The sequence below is a fragment of the Elephas maximus genome, chromosome 5, assembly GCF_024166365.1.
Source record: "Elephas maximus indicus isolate mEleMax1 chromosome 5, mEleMax1 primary haplotype, whole genome shotgun sequence".
Lineage (NCBI taxonomy): Eukaryota > Metazoa > Chordata > Mammalia > Proboscidea > Elephantidae > Elephas > Elephas maximus.
This window is the reverse complement of record NC_064823.1, coordinates 18,027,484-18,052,145: the sequence shown is the minus strand read 5'-3', so window position 1 is coordinate 18,052,145 and position 24,662 is coordinate 18,027,484. Positions and strand designations below refer to the sequence as shown.

The window sequence follows — 24,662 nt, the reverse complement described above, 5'->3', positions numbered from 1 at the left end:
GGCAAGACAGTTGTTTCTTTTCTTTTTTCTCATCTGTCATTATTTGCTTTTATTTATTTATTACAACTCTAAGCAATTTTCCACTTAATTCACTGTTCTGGCGGGGGGGGGGGTAAGAATCTCATATATTAAGTGAAAGAGTAGTATAACCGCAACTATATTCTGATTTGACCTAATGCTGTAGGACAAATGTGAGAGCATTTCTTCATACAGGTACAGAAAACAGTCAGAAGATTTTAAATGTGTTTTTCTCAGCTTTCATAAAAAATGTATATACTATTATCATAAAAACAATATAGCTAAAAGACATACAGTACAGAAAGGTAATGACTAGCTTTATGTTCATCTTTTATATATTTTCTTTATGAATATATGAATATACATACTTTTTTTTACCAGTAGATATGGTTGCACTGGTAAAAATGGTTATGCATATTATTCTGCTGCCTTCTTTTTAAACTTTACAATATAATGTAATGCGTCTGTTAATTCAAAGGAGAAAATTTGAGGTAAACTGCTCAACATATAAGCGAACAAAATTATGGGTGAAAATAGATTTTTCTCTTAGTGGTATTTTTGTTAAGTCCCACTACATCAAAGCACTAAAATAATACCTTTGCTTTCGAAGTCTTGAGAGTTTATCAATATAAAAATCCAAAACCAGTTTGTATATTTTTCTGAGCCAGGGTGGTATCAGCTGTCTTTTCAGTAGTGGATTTTGTTGTTGCTGTTCTCAAAGCAGCATGAAGGAATTTTCTGTGACTGTGCCACCTGAGAAAACCTCTGGAGGGGCCTGATAGGAGGCACATCTGTCTGAAACATGGTTAGTTATCAGCACTTGCCAAATGTCTGAGCTACAAAAGACTGGGCATCCATAAACTCTACTTTTACTTTTTATGAAGAAGGAAATTTTTAACCATTAAAGAGTAAGGATTGTGGTTATAAACCACTTCCTTACATTTATACCTGATGTGCAAACCTTGCTACATTTTGCCGTACTTAACACTGTTTCCCAAAAACCAGAGCTTGATCAAAGATTAAATTCCTTCAATGAATTTCATATATGAAAACAATCAGCTGGAGTTGTTCTGCACATTCCGGTGGGGCATGGAAGGGCTCTTAATTTCTCTGCATTTTATCGTGAAACTTAGCTTCCATGAATCTGGAAGTATCCTCAAGATGGCAGCAAATCAGCTAGTTTCTGCTTGTTCAATGAGAGTTTGAAGGGCAAACTAAGATAATAAATGTGGAGATCCTTTGAGTTGTTAAAACCAAGAATTCGTGTGACTACAATATGTTGTTGATAATCATTTCTCAATAAATTCTTTAATAATAAGATTTTTCTCTGCTTATGAAAGATATCAAAGGCCCATTGTGAAAAAAAAATTAGGAAAAGACCAAAAAGTTCAAAGACTTATTTAGTATATTATTTAATAAATACATTGAAAAATAATCCAGGGATACCCAGCTAAGATCTATATAGTTTTCTTTTTTAAGTTATGAACTGGTTAGTTTTTTGAGCCACAGAAAACGAATTACAGGTAGTCCCCAATTTACGATGTATTTAATTATGACTAACTGCATTTACAACTGTCCTTTTTTTTTTTTGGTACATTTTATCATTAGTAATATGTACTACATTCAGTGTTGCAGTGTGTAATTTGCTGATGTTATCATTCTCAGAGGTAACGTTTCCACCCCCAAAGACTTTAAAGACCAGATTTATAAAACAGACACCGATGATAAAAGGCAATAATAACGAAAACTAAAAAAAAAAAAAAAAATGAGATATTCAACTTAGGTCAGAACTGACTTATGTCGGAGTCATTGGAACAGAACCCCATCATAAGTTGGGGACTACCTGTATGTAGTAACACACTTTAGCCCATTCTGTTTTAGACGTGCCACTTGTGTTAGCCCTGCTGTTCTTCCATAGTACCCTCTCCTAAATGCATAGGATAAAAAATACGGGCAGAGTGAATTTCTTAACGATTTCCCTAAGACTGAGCTGTCCAAGCAAAGTTAACTGGGATATTCCTTACTTTCTAGGTGGGTGAGTGAGAAGTAAAGGGTACAGAACAAGGCACAGAAGCCAAAACTCATCATTCTTAATTAGATTTTCCATTTAATCCATTGTTTTGATTTTTTTTCTTTTTTGGCAGGGGAGGGGTCTCATATATTATATCAGTAAAATAGTAATATAACCACTACTATATTCTGATGTGACCAATTTCTTTAGTGGTAAATGTGAGAGAATTTCTTCATAGCAGGTACAGAAAGCAGAAATCCTAATGCCCGGCCTATATCCTTTTCTAAAGACCTGCTTTTTCCAAGGTTTAAATCAGTGTTCACCAGTATTAGCTCAACCTTATAAGTAAATAACCTGGGTACTTGTTAGATATGCAGATAATTGGTTCCTATCACAGACCTCTTAAGACGAATCTCTGGGAGTGGCACCTGAATCTGCATGTGTAACAAACGACCCAAGTGATTATACGCAGTCACACCTTCATTTGGACAACTGTAGCACAGACTGGAACTGCTCTGCTGAGATCTGGCCCGTTCTCCCAAAATGCCAAGAAGAAGTATAGGGTATTTATTCTATAAATACATGGTAGGTCTTCTCTCTTCTCTCAGATTCCCCAGGGGGTGCACTCCTAAAAGAAACAGAAATAAATAAGGAGAAAAACACTAAGCAAAGAGAAAGAACTTTTTTTGTCTTTTTCCACCTCCAGCCATGATGGGCACGTTCTGCATACTAGAGCAGTTTGTCTTCTAGGCCTCCCTACTTTTCAGGTTTATCTTCTTTCCTAAGATCTTGCTTCCCACCTTTAGCTTTGCAGTGGGGATCTGCTCAGTGCCTTAATAGTACTGAAATGGTACAGTCAGTTCCCATTATTTGCAGTAGTTGGAGTCTATAAAGTTGCCACAAACACAGAATGAATAGATACTGAACCATTGCTCCTAGAGAAAATACGGGGGTAGGTTCCTGCGAGCCATTGGTCATGTTTTCATCAGCTGATCAGTGCACAACCTTGTTTTACATGTATTTCTGTTTAAATGTACCTTACTCAATGTGTATTGTTGATTAACATTAAACTAATAGGCAAAGGACTGTAACTTATGGCTGACTGTGGCTTACCTAACCTTCTTATTTTCTCTGTAAAGCATATCACAGCCTTCTTGCACTTAGGACCACTAGACAGCACTTCAACACTATACTTGGGGGCCGTTTTTAATAGTGTGATTACCAAGAATAAGCACAAAAATGCAAAACAAAAAAAATGGCATTAGATAGACCACAAAAAATGACATACTTGTTTACAGTATGAGAACTGAAACAAGAAGGCAGAGCATTGCCTTATTCAACCTCAACTAGGAATGCATGCGTCAGGCAACTCAGTTTTTTCACTACTGTGCACATATCCATGGATGACCACAAAAGTGCCACACATATTGATTTTAAGGTTACAAATAAATTTTAACAAGCAGGCAAGTTCTGAAATACGGACTCAAGTAATGAGGATCACCTATGACTCTTTTTCTACTTCTAGTGAGGAGGTAACTTCATTAAGATTGAATGGCATAAAATAAGGACTAGAGTTCTGGGTAACCAAAGTCAGATTTTCTCCACTTCAAAATTTTGCCTGCCCAAGTGCTAGCATGGGTTCACCTAAGACAAGTCCTTCAAAATTAGCCTCATTTGCTCTTTTAATAGGGTTACTAGCTGGGTTAAGCTATAGACGTGGTATAGTTTGATTTTAGCAAAGCTTCTCTCAATATTCTAGTTAAGATTGAGAAATGTGGTTAGACCCGGGTTCAAATCCAGCTGCATTATTTACTAGCTGTATAATTTTGGACAAGTTGTTTACTAGTCTGAGCTGCAATTTCTTTGCTGTGTAAAATGGAAAGGCTAAAAGTGTCTACCTGGTGAAATTAGGAGGATTAGAGAAGTTAATACACGTAAAGCGTTAGTGCAGCGCGTGTCATATAGTGCACATGCAATAAGTATTTGCCATGATGATGATGATGATAATGGTGATGATCAAGACACACTCCGTCAGTAAAATCAGAGCAGTGATTCTTAATAAGGGAGGAAGTCGAGGAGGAGAGCCTGTGTAGATGGAAGAGATTCAGTCCCCTTAGGAGCATACAGAGACGACCACTGGTTCCATAGGTTGTTCTGACTTACACATTTCTTGTTTCTTCAGTGCATTCTGCCAGGTTGAGAATGTTCCTCGTTTGGATCATTTTTTCAACTTGTTCTTTCAAAGAGCACTTCAGCCTACTAAGCTGCATTCAAATGCCAGTCACAGTGCACAACAGTATGACGCTTCCAGTGCAGTGCTTCTAGACAACCTTCCTGGAGTTCGGTGGCTCACACTTCCGTGGGAGATCAAGGTAATCTTAGGTGTTATCAACAAGAATCAGACCAAGTAGCCTTGTAGTCCCTTTGTCTTCTCTTTTTTCCTTAGGCTTTTTGTTATTTTCTGTTTTATGGATAAATATCCATGAGGCAATTGATTGGTGAAGTAGGAATTCCAGTGCAGTGAATTTTGAAAGACAAATTATTCTTTCTAAATAGAAGTTAGCTCTTGCATCTTAAATTTCAACATGTAAGCTTTGTACAAACTTAGAATACTTTTCAGAAATCGTGAATACATGGCGTGTCTTACTTTTAAATTTTGTGACTTTGATTTTATAATGCAAGGTTACCAAGTTAGGATTATGTTTATACACAGATAAAATTGGACAAAATGATGGACTAACAAGCAATATCCTTATTTAAAAGACCAAACCCACTGCTGTCGAGTCGATTCCGACTCATACCAGATGCCACTGATAATAGTAAAATCTTTCTGTCTGTGAACATATGTGAATAGCTATTGGATTATTCCATAGACAGCTTAACTTCCCAAAGTGAAGAACTTGGTGATGGTTAAGTATTACCAGTTTGATCTTAGTCATATCTTTGTACCCAGAATAACTCTGCTGTTGAATGATGGAGATCAGTTCAGAAATTTTTGTCAGTGTAGATCATGGTATAATCAATCTATGTAGCCACAGCACTTGTATTAGTATTAAATGAGGCACTGTGCCATAGCTAGCTCCTATGATGAAACTCAGGTTACACTGTAGTAAAAACCCACATCAAGATTCTCTTCTCCTGTTCATGAAATTCTGCAATGTATTATCAAATAAATGCCTTTTTGACAATTTGATAATTTAAGTTATCTCAGTCTCTTTGCTCAGTTTCCTCATCTGTAAGATGGGGACTTTTTTTTTTTTAGTTCACAGAGTTGTGAGTTATTACATGTAAAGTTCTTAGAACTGCGCCTGGCAAATCGTACTTGTAGTTCTTAGGGGTATTCTAATTATTACTTGAAAGGCAACTTTGCCTTCTGCTGTTTGTATTTTTCCTTACCTCTGTCAACTGCCTGTTAATGCATCTTTTGATGTCACAGGCCACTGGTTACCATTTTCATAAATCATGTAAAAACCAAAAAGTATAGTGATAGTCTAATTCAACCCTCACCAGTATTGTCATAGGAACTTTAAATTAGAAAGACACCTAGGTGTGTATCCTGTCTCATGTCCAGCCTGGGACAGTTTTCCTCTGAAAGGCACTAGGCCTGCATCATGAAGCCCTCCATTCTGGTCTTGCAGTTACCCAGGTTCTTTCCCCTGTCTCAGAATCTCCTCAGTGGGGAAAGCTCTTGCCTCAAAATGTGTAGTCTTCTCTTTCTGCTGTAACAGAATACTTAATGTTTTTAGATGTAATGCCTTTAGGCTTTGGTTACCCTGGGATTAAATACTGTCTTCCCTTTAAGAAGTTTAAGACATTTTAAAATACAGCCTGTTTTGGTCTTATAGATCCCATGGTAAAAGCCACCTCTTATATTCAGATTTCTTTTTTATATGAATTTTTTTCCCTTAAATTTAGTATACCTTTGATTGAAAAGGTTTTTTATCCTTGTTAAGTCTAACCACTACTGTGTGGAGGTCAGTCTCCATTTGTGCCAGATGCTCAGAATTGTGCTATGCTTTGGGGACTCTAAAAAAATCCTCTGGGTATCCTTTGGGTACCAGTTGACCAGTTGCCATCGAGTGAAGTCTGATTCATGGTGACCCCATGTGTTTCAGAGTAGAACTGTGCCCCCTAGGGTTTTCAAGGAATGATTATTGGGAATAGATTGCCAGGCCTTTCTTCCAAGTGCCTTTTGGTAGACTCAAACCTTCAACCTTTCACTTAGCAGTCAAATGTTAACCATTTGCACAACTCAAGGACTCCTATCCTTTAGGTATACAAGATTAATACATGTTTTTGGTGTTAGTTGCCATTAAGTCAGTTCCAACCCATGGCGACTCCATGTGTGCAGAGGAGAACTGCTCCATAGGGTTTTCAAGGTTGTGTGTGACCTTTTGGAAGCAGATCACCAGGCCTGTATTTTGAGGCACCAGCTTTTCAGCTAATAATTCAGTGCCTACACGTTTGCACCATGCAGGGACTCATGATTAATACATATGAAATAAGATATAGCTAGACATTTTCTACATTTTGTAATTTGATCAGAAGCATTAATGATATTTTTGGAAAGTGCAGATACCGTCCGTCAGATAAAGTGCCTGAAGGTCTCTTTGATGAATGTAAAATTTGAATAACATAATAACCCTTGAAGTTTTTGTTTCATTTTTACCAGCAAACTCAAAGAACTTATATACTTTCTTTATCTCTTTTGGGATTTCTTATTTAAATAGTAGGTCTTATTGACTATATATCCTGTAATGGAAAATATTAAGGAATTTTATGGCTTAAGAACTCAAAGAAGTGTGTGATATAGCTTCTGCCTGGTTAATTTTAGGTGGAAATGTTTTGGTTTTTTTAACTTGAAAAAAAATTTTGCTCTGCATTTAGTACATGATGAAGTCTCACTTCATTTTCCTTTCTCAGGTATTTGAGAATTTCTTTTTCTATTTGTCAGAGTTCTCCCTCTCTTCCTCCTCTCTTTTTACTGTTTTCCTACAGTATACTAGAAAAATTAAAAGAAAATATACTTAACCATTTCTCTTCAGGACTGTGAAGGGATAGTTGCAGTAACCTTGTGCATTAGCCTATAGACTTCAGTAGCAGGAATAGCAACTCATTGAACAGTTTCTGAGATGAAAAATCACAAGTCAGTAATTTTCTTTTTGCCCTGTAATTTCTCACAAGAGAAGCTGTAGCCAAAGAGAACGTGAGGTATTTGCTAAAAAAAAAAAAAAAGATGGTAGTAAATGTAGATCACAAATGAGTAATAAGTCATACTGTGTAAAAAGCACTGAAAGGCATGACTAATGTTACAAAAGCTTTTGTCATCTCGGTGAGGCACTGTTTGTGAAGCATAGTCCTGCAGAGAACGTCTTGGCCTTAAGAAAAAAATTATTTTTCACAAGTAGCATGTATGCTATCAGCTTCAATTGCTAAAAGTTTTAAATTTATGTGTGTGTGTGTGTGTGTGTGTGTGTATGTTACAGATTAAACTGCCGGTTTCAGTTTAATTCTGTTTTTAAATTGTGAATGCTTTAAGGAAGAACAAAGGTAACACATGAAAGGATTTCGGAAGTTTCCATAGAAACAAAAGCCAGAGTCTAAGAGATTTTTTTTAATAACCTCTGTAGGGTAGTTAAACTGTGCCAGGTTCCAGGGGAACACTTGCCTTCATGTTTTAATCCATGAATAAAGATCGAAAGCCCTTTTATACAAAATATTGTGTCTAGGAGAGATATAGGGAAGAATGCTGATATTTTCCAAGAATACAACTGTAAAGAACTATACAAGAAGGGGAAAAACAAAAGCAACTGAAAATATGTTAGCTACATTAAGATTGATTTTCATCTTCCTCTAAGAAGTCAAATGGGTTAATTTCTTTTCTTTCTTTTTTTTTTTTAACCTTAAAACTGCAACAGCAATTCTTGAACCTCATAAATTGTTTTACGCTGAATATAGGGAAACCCTATTGACAGTATTTGAGATTTAATTAAAAAAGGATATATGTTAAGTATTTCTATTTTGGTGATTACCAAGCTTAAAAACAAGATGTTTCATTTCAGGACATTTCTTAAGTAACACAAAGGAACAAGATACTAATTCAGTTCTTCAAATAGTTATTGAGCACTTTTTATATGACTGTTAACTGAAAAATAATATGAGGCAAATGTTCGTGTTACTTTTTTTTTTTTTTTTCCGCATAGGTGGAATTAGACACAGCATTGAGTAACTTGGAAGCTGCAGATTTTGCAGAACTGGTAAGAGAAGGAGTGGATTTTAGGAACATCTCAATGTTGATTTCTTATTTTGTCAATCAGTCCTTATTCTAAATATTTACCAAGCATCATATGGACGTGTAATAATCTTGAGATGCACATTAGGTCTCTGTTTTGTTTAATACTACATAAGACAAAATCTGTTTCGCTTACCTTAAGATTTTCTACTCAGTTGCGAATATTTGTTCCACAGTGTATTAAAAAAAAAAACCCGTTGCCATCAAGTTGATTCCAACTCATAGCGACCCTATAGGACAGAGTAGATCTGCCCGTATGATTTCCAAGGAGTGCCTGGTAGATTTGAACTGCAGACCTTTTGGTTAGCAGCCATAGCTCTTAACCACTACACCACCAGGGTTTCCTCCACAATGTCTATTATGGGATAAAAAAATGATTAATTACATTGGTGTTATTAAGAACCGAAAGGAGATACAGATGTAAGATTAAGTAAAAACCCTGAAGATTTAAATTTAAATTGGAAGTATAAATATGTTTCTTATCTTTTAAAAATATTTCCTAGCTCCGTCCACTGAAATGGTCTTGAAATAATGACCATCCTGGTAGCTATGAGCACTGCTTATACCAAGGCCATTGTCTCCAAATAACTTACGCACTAAGGGGAACTAGGACTCCTCAGAGAACTGTACAAAATAAGCCTGGGAATATCTTGTCAAGTCAGAAATCCGGGAAGCTTTAAAAAAAATTACTAGGGTTATAGTAGGCTTCAAGTTGTCTGACAATTTGAATCAGCTCCCACTTGAGCATCTAAATATGGATAGTAACTGCAATGGATTAAAACATATCACATGTATTTAAGTCCATGAATTCATAAGGATACTTAAAAAAATATTGGCCAGTCTCAGAAGATGCAGGGGAACCAACTTGTTATTGTGAAAACAGGTAAATAAAGGAAAATAATCAAACATTTATCCTGTTTTTCCTATCTGAACCATACCTCTAGGTTAAGCCCATTGCCACTGAGTCAATTCCAACTCGTAGTGACCCTACAGGACAGAGTAGAACTGCCCCATAGAGTTTCCAAGGAGCAGCTCGTAGATGTGAATTGCTAACCTTCTGGTTAGCAGCCAAATGCTTAACCACTGAATCACGAGTGCCCCCAAATAGAGATGGAGAGGAGTTTTCTTTATAGAAATATTCTACCTAACACATGAAGAAAGAATGACAGAATTGAAATATCACCGATTTGCAGTTCCCCAATGAATTAATAGATCTAGGGAATGATAATCAGTAGTGGTTAACATCACAACTAGAGACAATCAGGTAGTGTGTCCCTACTGGTGGAAGTACACAAAGCATCTATGAGATATACCTGGTCAGGCCTCAAGATCTAACTACTAAACTGTGGGAAATACAGCAAAGAAGGGACATGTTAAATGACCTCAGAGGGGAGTGAGTGTACAGTCATTAAATCCTGACTGGGAAATGGCACAGGACAATGCTGCAGTTTGTTCACCAAATAAATTGGGGGTGGTGGGGAGAGGAAGTATAGAGAGAACCTATAGGTTTCAAGAAACTTAGGAAACATATTTAATCACTTGTAACGTGTGGCACTTATTTGGTCTTGATTCAAACAAATTTTTTAAAAACATGAGACAGTCAAAAGGAATATAAACACTAATGACTGGACTTTAGATGAGAATAATTCTTTAGATGTGATAATGGTATTACAGTTATATGTTTTTAAGAGTTTCTATTTTAGCGGAGTGGGGATGGAGGTGAGGAGAGAGGAATGTAGCTGAAACAAGCTGAGCATGCACTGGTAATAGTTGGTGGGTAACGATGCCTACCTGCTGTTGTTCTCAGGTGCCATCGAGTCAACTTTCAACTGATGCTGACCCCACGTGACAGAGTAGAACTGCCCCCACAGGATTTCCTAGGCTATAATCTTTACAGGAGCAGATCATCAGGTCTTTTTCCCAAAGAGCCACTTGGTGGTTCGTACCGCCAACCTTTCGGTTAGTGGGCAAGCACTTAACCATTGCACCACTAAGGCTCCTTGATGAATACGTAAGGGCTGATTATACTATTGTATTTTTAAATATGTTTAAAATTTGAGTAATAAAAGTTCTTGTTATTCACACAATGGAATACTACACATTGGTAAAGAACACTGATGAATCTGTGAAACATTTCATAACATGGAGGAATCTGGAAGGCATTATGCTGAGTGAAATTAGTCAGTTGCAAAAGGACAAATATTGTATAAGACCTCTATTATAAGAACTCAAGAAATAGTTTAAACAGGGAAGAAAATGTTCTTTGATGGTTACGAGAGAGGGGAGGGAGGAAGGGTGGGAGAGGGGTACTCACTAATTAGATAGTAGATAAGAACTGCTTTAGGTGACAGGAAAGACAACACACAATACAGGTGAGGTCAGCACAACTGGACTAAACCGAAAGCAGTTTCCAGAATAAAATGAATGCTTCGAAGGCCAGCGTAGCAGGGGCGGGGGTTTGGGGACCCTGGTTTCAGGGGATGTCTAAGTCAATTGGCATAATAAAATCTATTAAGAAAACATTCTGCATCCCACCTTGGAGGGAGGTGTCTGGGGTCTTAAACACTAGCAAGTGGCCATCTAAGATGCATCAATTGGTCTCAACCCACCTGGATCAAAGGAGAATGAAGAACATCAAAGACACAAGGTAATTACGAGCCCAAGAGTCAGAAAGGGCCACATGAACCAGAGACTACATCATCCTGAGACCAGAAGAACTAGATGGTGCCCAGCTACAACTGATGACTGCCCTGACAGGGAACACAACGGAGAACCCCTGAGGTAGCACAAGAGCGGTGGGATGCAGACCCCAAATTTTTTGTAAAAATACCAGACTTAATGGTCTGAGACTAGAAGGACCCCAGTGGTCATGGCCCCCAGACCTTCTGTTGGCCCAGGACAGGAACCATTCCCAAAGCCAACTCTTCAGACGGGGATTGGACTGGATAATGGGTTGGAGAGGGTTGCTGGTGAGGAGTGAGCTTCTTGGATCAGGTAGACACTTGAGACTATGTTGGCATCTCCTGCCTGGAGGGGAGATGAGAGGGTAGAGAGGGTTAGAAGCTGGCGAAATGGATACGAAAAGAGAGAGTGGAGGGAGGGAGCGGGCTGTCTCATTAAGGGGAGAGCAATTGGGAGTATGTAGCAAGGTATATATAAGCTTCTGTGTGGGAGACTGACTTGGTTTGTAAACTTTCACTTAAAGCACAATAAAAAAATTTTTAAAAGGTCTTGTAAGAAGTGAATGGGAAATGAAGTAGAAGCAGTGAGGGTGGATCATTCTAAGTAAGTTGATGGTGAAAGTGGGGAAGGGATGTTAGCATGAACAGGGAGCGGAGTCTTAACTGAGATCTTGAATCAATAGATACTTTGTAAGAGTAACAGAAACTTAAGCATGCTGAATTTTTCATAGGTCATATTTTTTTCACTAATGGAAAATATTTAGATACTAATTATTATCATCATTTGTCTATCAGTTTGTCATACCGTAGTGCTTGCATTGCTGTGATGCTGGAAGCTATACCACCAGTATTTCAGATATCAGCAAGGTCACTGTGATCATTAAAGTTGTGTGTCAGCTTGGCTGGGCCATGATTCTCATCAGTTTGTTAGTTATGATGTAGTTTGGCAATCATATGATGATGTAATTACTTCCATGATAAGATCTAATACCATGTGATCACCTACATAATGGGATCTGCTGTGAGTAACCCATCAGTCAAAAGGGAGTTTCCTTGGGTATGTGACCTGCATCCAATATAGGCAGACTTTCTGGCAAGGCTCGGGGCTTTAGCTCGCTCTGGATCCTGCAGCTGGCCCCTGTAGCTGGCTCCTGTTCATCTGACTTCTGGTTCTTGGGACTTGAGCTAGCAGCTTACCTCCTGTCATACCTCCCGATCTTGGGATTTGTCAGCCTGTGAGCCAGAGGCCTGCTATTTGACCTTCTGATCTTGGATTTGCCAGCACCTGTGGATACGTGAGTCAGGAGAAGCCTCCAGCCTGACCCACGAACTTGGGACTTTCCCACCTGTACAACCACGTGAGCCATATCCTTTATATAAATCTCTCTCTATAGATATTTATACACTGCATTGGTTTTGTCTCTCTAGAGAACCCAGCCTATTTGGTACCGGGAATGGGGTACTGGTCTAACAGATATCTAAGATGTGGAAGTGGTTTTGAAACTGAATGGGTAGAGGCTGGAAGAGTTTCAAAGTGCCTAATAGTAAAAGCCTAGATTGCCTTGAAGAGACTGTTGAGGGAATTTTGGACATCGAAGACAACTCTGGTGAGGGCTCAGGAGGAAGTGAGGAGAGCTGTAGCACTAGAGACAGTGCAGACGGTGAGAAGCAGCAACAAAACCAGGAGACTGGCATGAGATGGTGTGGGAGCCAACTCACAGAAGCAAGAGAGCTCAATGCCTTCCTGCCGAGGTTTACTGGTAGAGTAGGGTACCTCCAGACACTTATCAGTAAAGCTAAAGAGCTTTGAAACACCTGCTCAAGCAGGGTAGATGCCAGGCCAGCTCAAGTGGCCCGAGGGGCCAAGGGACTGATAGACCAAAGAACAGGAAGCAGAAGCTGACGAGACAAGGAGCACAGGAAGCAGAGCTGCCTTAGTCTCAAAGGATATAAAAGAGAGGATCGAGCTGGGGGGTGGGGGGGGAGAGAGACTTCCTACCACTAAGAATGAAGAGCCAGATGGGGAGTGCATCCTTTGGACCCAGGGTCCCTGCACTGAGAAGCTCCTAGACCAGGGGAAGATTGATGACAAGGACCTTCCCGCAGACCCAACAGAGAGAGAAAGCCTTTCCCCTGGAGCTGGCATCCTGAATTTGGACTTTAGCCTCCTAGACTGTGAGAAAATACATTTCTATTTGTTAAAGCAATCCACTTGTGGTATTTCTGTTATAGCAGCACTAGATAACAGTCACCCATGATAGACAGGTTTCAGCAGAGCTTCCAGACTAAGACAGGCTGGGAAGAAGGACCTGGCAATACACTTCTGTAAAAGAAACTGGCCAGTGAAAACCTTATGAATAGGAGATCATCGTCTGATATAGTGCTGGAAAATGATCCCCTTAGGCTGAAAGGCACTCAAAATACGATAGGGTCAACAAAAAAGGTGAAGATGCTCAACGAGATTGATTGGCACAGTGGCTGCAACAGTGGGCTCAAACATAGCAACAATTGTGGGAATGGCGCAGGACCGGGCAGTGTTTCATTCTATTGTACATAGGGTCACTATGAGTCAGAACCAACTCTGTGGCATCTAACAACAACAACGGTAATCATTGGATAGATACTGTTTAGTTATCTAGTGCTGCTATAACAGAAATACCACAAGTGGATGACTGTAACAAACATTTTTTTCAGTTTAGGAAGCTAGAAGTCTGAATTCAGGGTGTTGGCTCTCGGGGAAGGCTTTCTCTCTCTGACAGCTCTGGGGGAAGATCCTTGTCTCTTTGGCTTCTGCTTCCTGGTTTCTTGGAGATCTCCATGTGCCCTGGCATCTGTTTTACCCTATCTCTGCTCACTTTTCTCTCCTTTTATTTGTTTTAGGCCAAAAGGTGTGACTTAAGTAAGGCAGTGACTTGAGTAAGGGCATGACTTGAATAAGGCGGTGTAACTCAAGATACATCTCACCCTAATCCCACCTCGTAAAGGTTTTGGGATTTACAACACATAAAACGGAGGAGAGTTACATCAGATCATGAAATGAGGGACAATTATACAATACTGGGAATCATGGCCTAGCCAGCACATATTTTTGAGGGACACAATTCAATCCATGACAGATACTAATCAATAGATCAGTTTAGATCTAAAATTAATACTAACACTGATAAAAATAAAAGTGTTTTAGGAACTTATATGCAGTAGATTTAATTTAAAATCTAATTCTAGTCTTGTATAGAACATTCTTTTTTTTAGAACATTCTTTTAATAGGCAGTGAAACTAATAATTTCTATGGTTAGAAAAGATCTATTGGGATTCCTTAGATATGACATCAAAACATGACCCATAAAAGAAAAAAATTGATAAACTGGGAATGTAAAATGGTACAACCATTTGAAAAACAGTTTGGCAGTTTTTTAAAAAGTTAAATATACACCTACCATATGATTCAGCCATTCTATTCTCTCTTTACCCAAGAGAAATGAAAAAATCCACACAAAGGTCTATACATGAATGTTCATAGTAACTTTATTTTTCATAGCCAAAAACTGGAAACAACCAAATATTCATCAAAATGTGGATAGATAAATTGTATATATGTGCAATGGGATAGTACTCAGCAATGAAAAGAAGTGATCTGTTGATAAACACACAATATGGATGAATCTCAAAATAAAAGCAATCGGTCCAAAAAATAATACATATTGTATGATTCCATTTATGTAAAAGTCTAGAAAATGCAAACTAACCTACAGGGACGGAAAGCTGATCAGTGATTGCTGGAGATGGGGGGAGACTGCATAAGATATGCGAGGAGGAACAGGAGTGAGGGATTACAAAGGGGCATGAGGAAGCATTTCAGCATGTTGGGATATGTCCATTATCTTGATTATGGTGATGGTTTTGCACTTTTACCTCAATGCACCTATTTTTTTTTAAACGGTGAGAATAAAAAAAAAAAAAATACACCTAAGGAAATAACACTACATATTTTTTTTACCTATTGTAAGTTGCCATCAAGTTGATTCTGACTCATGGCGACTCCATGTGTGTAGAGTAGATAGAAGTACTCCATAGGGTTTTTAGGCCTGTGACCTTTCGGAAGCAAATTGCCAGCCCTGTCTTTTGAGGCATCTCTGGGTGAGTTCAAATTTTTGGCAAGTAGTTGAGCACTTAACCTTTTGTGTCACCCAGGGACTCCACGTAACTATTAAAATCACTAAAGTCAAAAAAAAAAATTGCCGTTGAGTCCATTCCAACTGCTGGCAACCCCATCTGTTTCAGAGTAGAACTGTACTCCACAGGGTTTTTAGTGGTTGTGGTCTTTTGGAAGTAAATTGCCAGGACTTTCTTCAGAGGTGCCTCTGGGTAGATTCAGACTGCCAACCTTTCAGCCAGTAGCCAAGCGCTTAAAACCGTTTGCCCCACCCAGGGACTCCAGATGCTCGTGAGGATGCAGTGCAGCTGGAAGTCTCGTGCACTGCAGGTGGTAATTCATTATAGTACAGCCACCTCGGAAATTGTCTGGTAATTACACCAAAAGGTAACTCTCTTTGCCAAATGACCCGGCAGTCTTACTCTCAGGTATTTACTGAAGTGTAATGGAAATTTAGGATTACACGAAAACCTGCACATGACTTTTTGCTAAATCATCACCAGGAGCCCTGGTGGCACAACGGTTAAGTGCTTAGCTGCTAACTGAAAGGCTGGTGGTTCACACCCACCCAGGGGCTCCACAAGAGAAAGACCCCGCAATCTGCTTCTGTAAGGGTCACAGCTTCTCTATGGGGCAGTTCTACTGTGTCACTTGGGGTGAATATGAGTCAAAAATAACTCGATGGCACCTAACAACAACAAATAATCACCCAAAACTGAAAACAACCTAAATGCCCCATAACTGAGGAATAGATAGATAAACCTTGGTACATCCATATTATGGAACTCTACTTACCAATAAAAAGAATCGAACTACTGATACATGCAAAAGCTTGGGTGGATTTTGAATAGTCTGTATCAGTAGTTCAATCCTTTTTATTGCTGAGTAAATAGTATCTCATTGTATGGACGTATAACTCTTTATTCCCCAGTTGAGGGATATTTAGGTTATGTCCAGTTCTTAGTTTTCTTTAGTTTTTTTGTTTTGTTTTAATTTTAAAATTAGTTCCTGCATTTTGGGTGAAAATGCCAAGTGTAGTTACTAAAAGAAAATGTCCTCTCTCTTCATCCCTCATCCCCAGTTCCACCCCCAGCTATAACTGCTGTTTGTCATACATCCTCGCAGACCTTTTTCTATACACATACCTACCCGCACAGAAGCCCACATACTCATATGTATACATATGTGCGTATAGTTTGGGGAGGAATATTTTTACAAAAAATTAGGTATTAAAAATCTAATTCTTGCCTTTTGCATTTTTTGCTGAACAGTATATCCTGAAAACTTTTGTGTCTGTGCATGTAGATCACCCTTATTTTTTTTTAACATTATCATATTCTGTGGTAGGAACATACCTAATTTAACCATTCTCCCATTGTTGACCTCCACATTATCTCCAATTTTTCCATATTACAAATAATGCTACATTAATATTTCATTCAAAAATCTTGATTCTCTTGTTTGAATATTACTATAGATTTCTAGAAGTATACTCACTCAGTGTTATGAATTGTTTCCACGAAAAATATGTGTTATAAATCCTAATCTCTATGCCTGTGGTTATAATCCCATTTGTTAATGGGTTTTCTTTGTTATGTTAATGAAACAGGATTAGTGTAGGGTGTGTTTTGAGTCATTCTCTTTTGAGACATAAAAGAGATTAAACAAGAAAGGGAGTATGCAGAGATAGGGAAGATAGATGCCAAGCCACATTGAGATCTCCAAGGAACCAGGAAACAAGCTGAAGAGACAAGGACTTTCCCCCAGAGCAAACAGGGAGAGAAAGCCTTCCCCTAGAGCCAGCACTCCAAATTCAGACTTCTAGCCTCCTAAACTGTGAGATGGAAACCCTGGTGGCGTAGTGGTTAAGTGCTACAGCTGCTAACCAAAAGGTCAGCAGTTTGAATCCACCAGGCGCTCCTTGGAAACTCTATGGAGCTGTTCTGCTCTGTCCTGTAGGGTCGCTATGAGTTGGAATTGACTCAACGACAAGGAGTTTAAAGTGTGAGAAAAATGTTTGTTAATGTCACCTGCTTGTGGAATTTCTGTTATAGCAGTTCTAGATAACTAAGACGCTCATTCAAGAGGGATGTATATTCATTTTTTTTTTTTTTTTACGTACTCAGTAGTAGTTCCCAAATAGCTTGTACCAATTTATACTCCCAAAAACAGTATATGATAATATTGGATATTTTAGGTGACATGCAGTAGAAGCTTTTTGCCTTAATATGTCTTTAAAAATTCCTCTTGTGGTAACAAATCTTATGTTCCAGTCTTAGATGTCTCCATCAACAGCATCTTATAGGAATGAAAAATAACATTGTTCTCAGTCAAAAATAAATACATGTACACATGTATAAAAATAATATTCTAGTATATTGATTTCTAAAGAAGGTACTATGAAAAGTTGTTACTGAGGAATATAATTTCCATTCTAAGTGTTGTAACTTAATCAGAATTTTTTTTTTTTTATGATAGAAAACTAAAAAATTTAAATCCACTGTGGGCTCTTTTTTTCCTCCCTTAGTCTGAGGATTACTATGACATGAGGCGGCTGTATACAATTGTGGGGTCTTCTCTATTTTACAAGGTAAGTTGAAGCTTGAAATGTTTATAAATGCACAACTGTTTCATGAACAGGCCTAAAGGAATTCTGGGGGCTTTTACAAACATGAAAAATGTATTTATCTCCTTTCTTTAAATGTAGGTACCATACAAGAAAGATCTTAAGACAGGACTTATATCTGCTTATTTATAAGTATAATAAATATTTGTGGTGTTATTGCATTCTAAAGTATTTGTAAATGCGTAAAGGAAAAACAAAACTCAAAGACCCAAGTATGTGAGAGAGAAAAGCAGCATTTTTCTTGATTTTCTTTTGTAGCAGTGTGCTTTTTATCTTCCAAAGTAATCCTGTATCTTTAAGGAAAATCTTCTAACATTAAATAGTTGACTTCCATGTAAAGAAATTAAGCAGCAAATTTATTTGAGTACTTTATTTTTTAAAATACATTTTAAACACAATTATAAAACACATCTACAAATGATGAAGATAGAAGGGTGCACAGTGAAAAGTCTCTCCCACCTCAACTCCCAGTTCCCTACTTCCCCTCCTTAGATTTCAGTTCTTTCTAATTTTGCCAAGTACTCAGCTTAATACTAATCAGAGGCAATCTTGCCTTGTGTTAAAGTCTATTTGTTGGACCCCTTGAGTTATCAATATTTGATCTCTAGCTTGACCTCAGATAAAACATTTATCTTCGCTCTACCTTCATTTATTCCATTTGAAACTCAAGTATTTTAATTAAGGAAGTGTCTATAAAATTCTTAGAACTATATTACGGGATTACTGCTTTATGTCACTAGTTAACTTTTGTACTTTGTGGTTCAATCCCAGGGTTACTTGATATGCAGTCATTTGCCTAAAGATGATCTTATTGATATTGCTATATACTGTCGCCACTACTGTCTGCTGCCTTTAGCAGCAAAACAAAGAATTGGTCAGTTGGTAATATGGAGAGAAGTGTTTCCTCAACATCACCTCCAGCCTTCTGAAGACTCAAACACTGAAGTCTTTCAGGAACCCGAAGGGAGATATTTTTTGTTAATTGTTGGTTTGGTAAGTCTACCTTCACTTTTTTCTTGGGATTTCTTTTTTGTCATTTATTGCCTGTCTAAAGAAATACAGAGACAAACATAATCATTTAAAATTATGAACATTTCAAATACCGGTATTAAAGAAAATATTATATGCCCCTTATTCCTTTGTATCCATTTAATACTTATGGAGAAATACTAATGAAATTCAGAAAAAAAAAATTTAGCAGGTTCTTAAAATATTTTGTTCCCATTTCTATAGTGGTTTTCAATTTGCTGGTTTTAAGAAATAGGAGGGAGACATGAGAAAGATATAGAATCAGAAATGGAATAAATATGTAATCGTAAATGAAAGGACTTAAAATAATCAAGGCTCTTTGAAAGCTAGCTAGCTAGGGAATTCCCTGTGCCAAGAGTTGTTGTTGAAGATGTATCAAAATAAGGTAATATGAGATTTGCTTTCAAGGGTGATGAGGAAGCATTGAGAATAACCAAGAGAGAAAAAGGAAGGAAGAATGTTTAATAATCATTACTTGAGTATGCCATATGTCCACGTGTCTTTATTATTATAAATTTATACATCCATTTTGCATGTAAATATTTTCATGGTAGGTAACTCAATATTAATAATATTTTTTCTTATAGAGACATTATATGTTATGTGTAATATTAGAAGCTGGAGGCTGTGCATCCAAAGCTGTTGGGAATCCTGGACCAGACTATATATATGTGGATCAGGTCAAAACAACTCTCCACCAGCTGGAAGGAGTAGATTCTCATATAGATGAATGGCTAGCATCCGCTCCAAGTCCCTGTTTGTCTTGTGCTGACTGGTTCCTTACTGGATCACGTGATAAACCAGATACTTTGACAACCTCACCTATCCTCAGTAGGTTACAAGGTACTTCCAAAGTAGCAACCTCTCCAACATGCAGAAGAACCCTTTTTGGTGACTATTCCTTAAAGACACGTAAGCCCAGTCCTTCCAGAAGCAGTGGAGGATCTGACAATGGTTGTGAAGGTAGAGAAGGTGTTGGCTTTAGCCCCCTCACTACACCGGATATAATACGGAAGCAAAGAGAATCTCAGGGCTCTGATGTTTCGGAGGAAAGTGGGACCTTGCTTAAGGTGTGTGTTTTATTCGAGTGTGTACATTCTGGGAGCTAAACTCTCTAATTCTTATTTTATAATTGCAAGAGAAGTTTTTATGGTGGATCATTCCTCATTTGAATTGGTGGTGGTTTTAATCCCTGTTGGCAAACCAATGATTTAGAATCAAAAAGAGCCTTTGGGAAGAAATATCCAGTAATAAAACAGGAGTCCCCTGACATCAAGGATCATCTGTTTGACAGTACTTACAAGTTCTGCTTTTCATGATCATCTCTTTCTTCTTTACTTCTAGTGATAACAAAGTGTGCTAGCTGTGGGGCGTTTAGGGGGCTGATTTGACTAAATAGCCATTAAAATGTTCACCAAAAACAAAAGGAATTAGAAACTCAAAAATGTGTATATTTGTGTATGTACCGTATATGGTCTGGTCTCTCACGAATTCAAGATGTGACTATAAAGCAAAGAGAATGATCACTTTTCGGAATGTTTGCTTATGTTGTTTTTTCTTTTTTTCCTATGAAAATGCCATAACATAACCAAATGATTATCAAAAATAATCACCCTGGGAGTCTTTGTACTTATCCTATTGATGCCACAGTCTTTGAAAACATTTTTGAAACTTGTCACTTGGATAGAGGTGATGTCAGACGAAGCATGAAAAAGAAGGAGTCTGAGAAGGGCCACAAATAAAATATGAGATTCTGAGTGACAAGACATAAACACTCATAAACTCAGTCTCTTAATCCCAAACAATGGAGCACACTTGGAACCCTAAGTGGGATGTATTTAGGAAGTACACACATCTCTACTGTACTCCTCATCCCAGTTGGGGAAACTGGTAGGAAATATGAATAGTCTTAGGAGGATGTGGAGAGATGTAAGAATGATAAAGCCATGAACAGCTCCTAAGAGAAGTTGAATTAACCTTTAAGATTCAGCCACTCAACAAATGTTGACTGCATACCTTCTAGGCACCAAGGGACATCATGCTACACAAAAGAAATCTAAGGATGAATAAAACACAACCCCTGCCCTTAAGGAGCTGAAGTGTCATGGGAAGGAGACAAGCATGCATACATACAGATTGTAACAAAACTTTCTAACGGCTTGATATTGGCTCTGGTGGGTTTTCTGGGAGAACCATCATGCCCTTCCATGATAAGCCATGCTGGGATCGCTGTTAGCAAAGGATAAGCCAAGAGGTGCAAATTAGCATCAGAGGAAACATTGAAAAATAGCAAGTAGTTCTCTTAGACACAGATTTTTAGTTTTTAACTTATCTCTGCTGTTTGATTCCATAGATAGGTAGGTAGACAGACAGACACATGCTAATCTCCTTACCGTATTTTTCAGGTCACTAAAAAGAAGTCTACTCTCCCAAATCCATTTCAATTGGGGAACTTGAAAAAGGACCTTTCAGAAAAAGAGTTGGAAATACATAACACAATGAAGTAAGAAACGTCTCGTAATATTTTTTTTTCATTTAAACTCTTTTTCTTTGCCTTTAAGTAAGATTTACAGTATGAAATTACAATTCCAAAACACATAGAGATTTTATTCAACATCTGCAATTACATCAATTATATCTTAAATACTGAAAGTAATATTTCTTCCCGTTTCTCAAATGCTTTTCATTACACATTTAGGAATATGAGCATATGAACATATTTCAAAAACAACAACAAAGTAGTATTTCAAAATGTGAAAGTCCCCCTTTACCTTTCCTCCACAGGAAACCCCCCCTTTGTGTGTCTAATTTAATTTTTTAAGTTAGAGCTTATTATTGCCAGACTGTCTGGCGGATGCTGTGGTTTGCTGCCCAGATACCCCTTTGCCAAGGTACCCTTTCTCAGCACTTCTGAGTGATGGCTGCTAATGACTCACAAATGATCTTTCCCCTGGACTTACCCTCCCTTTCCTGCCTGAGCATATTGTCTATAATTGCTGCAATATGAAATGTTACATATTCAGTGCTTGCTGAGCAACTATTGTGTGGTGTCTGCCCAAGCCTTGCCTGGTACTTAAGTATTATGTCGAACACAAATAGAACTCACCAAAAACAAAACAAAAAAATGGTGCAGAGCTACAGCCTTCTTAATCATTGAAACATTTTACAAGAAGTCCAAATATACATATCACAGAGTTCTCAAGGAAAGCTTTTTATGAGATCAGAGCAAAAATAAGGTAGCTTGTCTGCACAAAATAATGCCTTGGAAGCCTAATGTATTAAAATTTGATATGTAATGCTTCCAAATGTGCAATGTTTTAATTTTTTAATAGTTAAAAATCTTTTTTAAACAAAAAAATGTGAACAGAGAGATTTGAATCAAACTTCTTGCGATACCCTGAAGCACCTTCATAAAACCCTGGTCTTCCATTTAACAAAAACTACAGCTCTGCAATTTTATTTTCAGGCCTTATCTCTAGTAAAAGGAAAGTCTTTTCTCAAGGTCGGTGGTTTAAACATATAAATTCACGTGGTGTAAAAAAAAAAAAAAAAAAATTTCTTTTTTTTTTGGTAAATCATGGGCTCTCCTATTTAAAAAGATGCTAAAATTGTATATTTCCATTATTGATATGGAAGATGTTCATGCTGTACGGTTAATTTTCAAAGCCTGATGTAAAACAGTATGCACTACATCACGCTAATATGTATATACATCACTTTTGTAAAATATGTTAACATATTTAAAATAATAATATATACAAAACATTCAGTAACCAAGCCCTATCCATTCTGCATCTTAATAGTTCTTGAATCCATCTAAACCATATTGATATTCCTGTAGTTCAGGCTCCCATTTTTTTTTCCTGGTTTTACTGCAACAGTCTCCCAGCTTCCAGGCTACGCGAAATCCATTTTCCACTGCATGAGTGACCCTTCTGAAGAACAAATCTGACTTTATCTGTGTTTCTGTACGACTCTTTTGTTTTTCTATTGGGTAACTGCTTGAGGATTTTTTTAAGCTTTCGGTTAATACACACTGAGGGAGTGTATGGTTTTCAAGAGTTAAACTTGCTCATTGTGTTGTAGTTTATTTTTCAGAGAAAATTTTTGAAAAATAACAAAAACGTTCGTTCAACCCCCCACCAAAAGGAATTTTTTAGTTCCATTTTAAAGAATAATTTCTGTTTTGTACCTTTTCTTGAATGTGAAAACCTTCAGATTAAAGTCTATATTTTAAATTATTTTCTTTTTTGAATAATCATAATTTCTTTCATCTTGATTATTTTTTATTCCTCTAAAGGTGTCAACCAGCAATTGTTAATGAGCATTAGCCCTTTAGTGCCAGCCATACCATGGAAAAGTGTAAGAATTTGTAGGTACTCTCCTTCCCTTCTTATACCTGGCCTGAAAAGAAAGCCCAAGGCCATAAATCAGTGATAAGAGGGAGAAGTTTTTTCTGATCATAAAAAAATGTTGCCATTGAGTCAATTTGACTCATGCAACCCTATAGGACAGAGTAGAACTGCCCCATAGAGCTCCCTGGGCTGAAATCCTTACAGGAGTAGATAGATCGCCAGGTCTTTTCTCCTACAGGGCCACTGGTGGGTTTGAACCACTGACCTTTCAGTTAACAGCTTAAGCACATAAACTTGTACCACCAGGGCTCCTTATGTACACATATAAACCCAAACCCATGCTATCAAGTTGATTACAACTCATAGCAACCCTATAGGACAGAGTAGAACTGTGCCATAGGGTTTCCAAGGGTGTAATCTTTAGGGAAACATACTGCCACATCTTTATCCCACGGAGAAGCTGGTGGGTTCAAACCGCCGACCTTACGGTTAGCAGCCAAACACTTTACTGTGTCACCAGGCCTCCTATTTTCTGATCATACCATCTAATGTAACAGTTTAACGGAGATTTAACTAGCATGGGAGACTGAGGCAACATCTAGGCAAAGAGCTGAAATATGCCTTTTTGTTACCTCTGAGTTTATAGCTGGGAAAAAATCAACTGAAGGACTTTTTTTAGTGTAGACAGCCTTTATTATAGAAGATTAGAACAGCTTGAGTGAGATGCAGGTGGGGGATTTGTCTGCATATTTAAAGATTGCCAATCAGAAGTCCAGAAAAAAAACAAGGTATACTGGAGCACACTTCATAGTCAGCTAAGATCTGCCACTTAGCTATGGGGCTTCAGGCAAGTTAACCCAAGTCCTGTGAACATTGGTTTCCTTGTGGTTAAAATGAGAAAAGTAATATTTAATATCTTGCTGAGTTATGAGAACTTAGACCAAGGTATTTTAAAGAGCCTACCCTCGCGTATGGAAACCCTGGTGGGTAATGGTTAAGTGCTACAGCTGCTAACCAAAAGGTCGGCAGTTTGAGTTCACCAGGTGCTCCTTGGAAACTCTGTGGGGCAGTTCTGCCCTGTCCTATCAACTCAGTGGCAATGGGTTTGGGTTTTTTTGTTTTTTTTTTTTTTGTTTTACCCTGGCATATAGAGGGCATTCAGTAGATGATGATGATGATTATTTTGTTACTGATGTTATGTTGTTGTTCTTTAGCTCTGCTTACTACTGTTAGAAATAAGCAATACTTATAGGTTCTCCTGACCTATCTAAGACCTAATTAGGGAAGACGGAGAAATGAGAACAGTAAGAGAATATGAACAGAGAAAATAGGAGAGAAGGAAGATTGTAATAATGAGGTGGTTGAATGCTACCAATAATTGCCATGGTATTACAGATTAGCTTTGCACTTGGTAGTACTAACTTTATTTTTCTTCAGTATCATTAGTTTGACTTTCATGGTAAAGAACTTAAATCTGTTTAATTTGTTGGAAGGTA

General features: G+C 37.7%; 1 protein-coding gene across 1 annotated transcript in view; it reads left to right on the top strand.

The window, feature by feature from the left end:
* Positions 1-24,662, top strand: part of INTU (inturned planar cell polarity protein) — an 85,471-nt gene that overhangs the window by 52,110 nt on the left and 8,699 nt on the right. The window contains exons 8-13 of the mRNA XM_049885364.1: positions 4,212-4,401; positions 8,233-8,286; positions 17,684-17,746; positions 18,554-18,775; positions 19,399-19,881; positions 21,217-21,314. Of these exons, the coding sequence (XP_049741321.1) occupies positions 4,212-4,401; positions 8,233-8,286; positions 17,684-17,746; positions 18,554-18,775; positions 19,399-19,881; positions 21,217-21,314 (1,110 nt within the window). The remainder of the gene's footprint in view (positions 1-4,211; positions 4,402-8,232; positions 8,287-17,683; positions 17,747-18,553; positions 18,776-19,398; positions 19,882-21,216; positions 21,315-24,662) is intronic.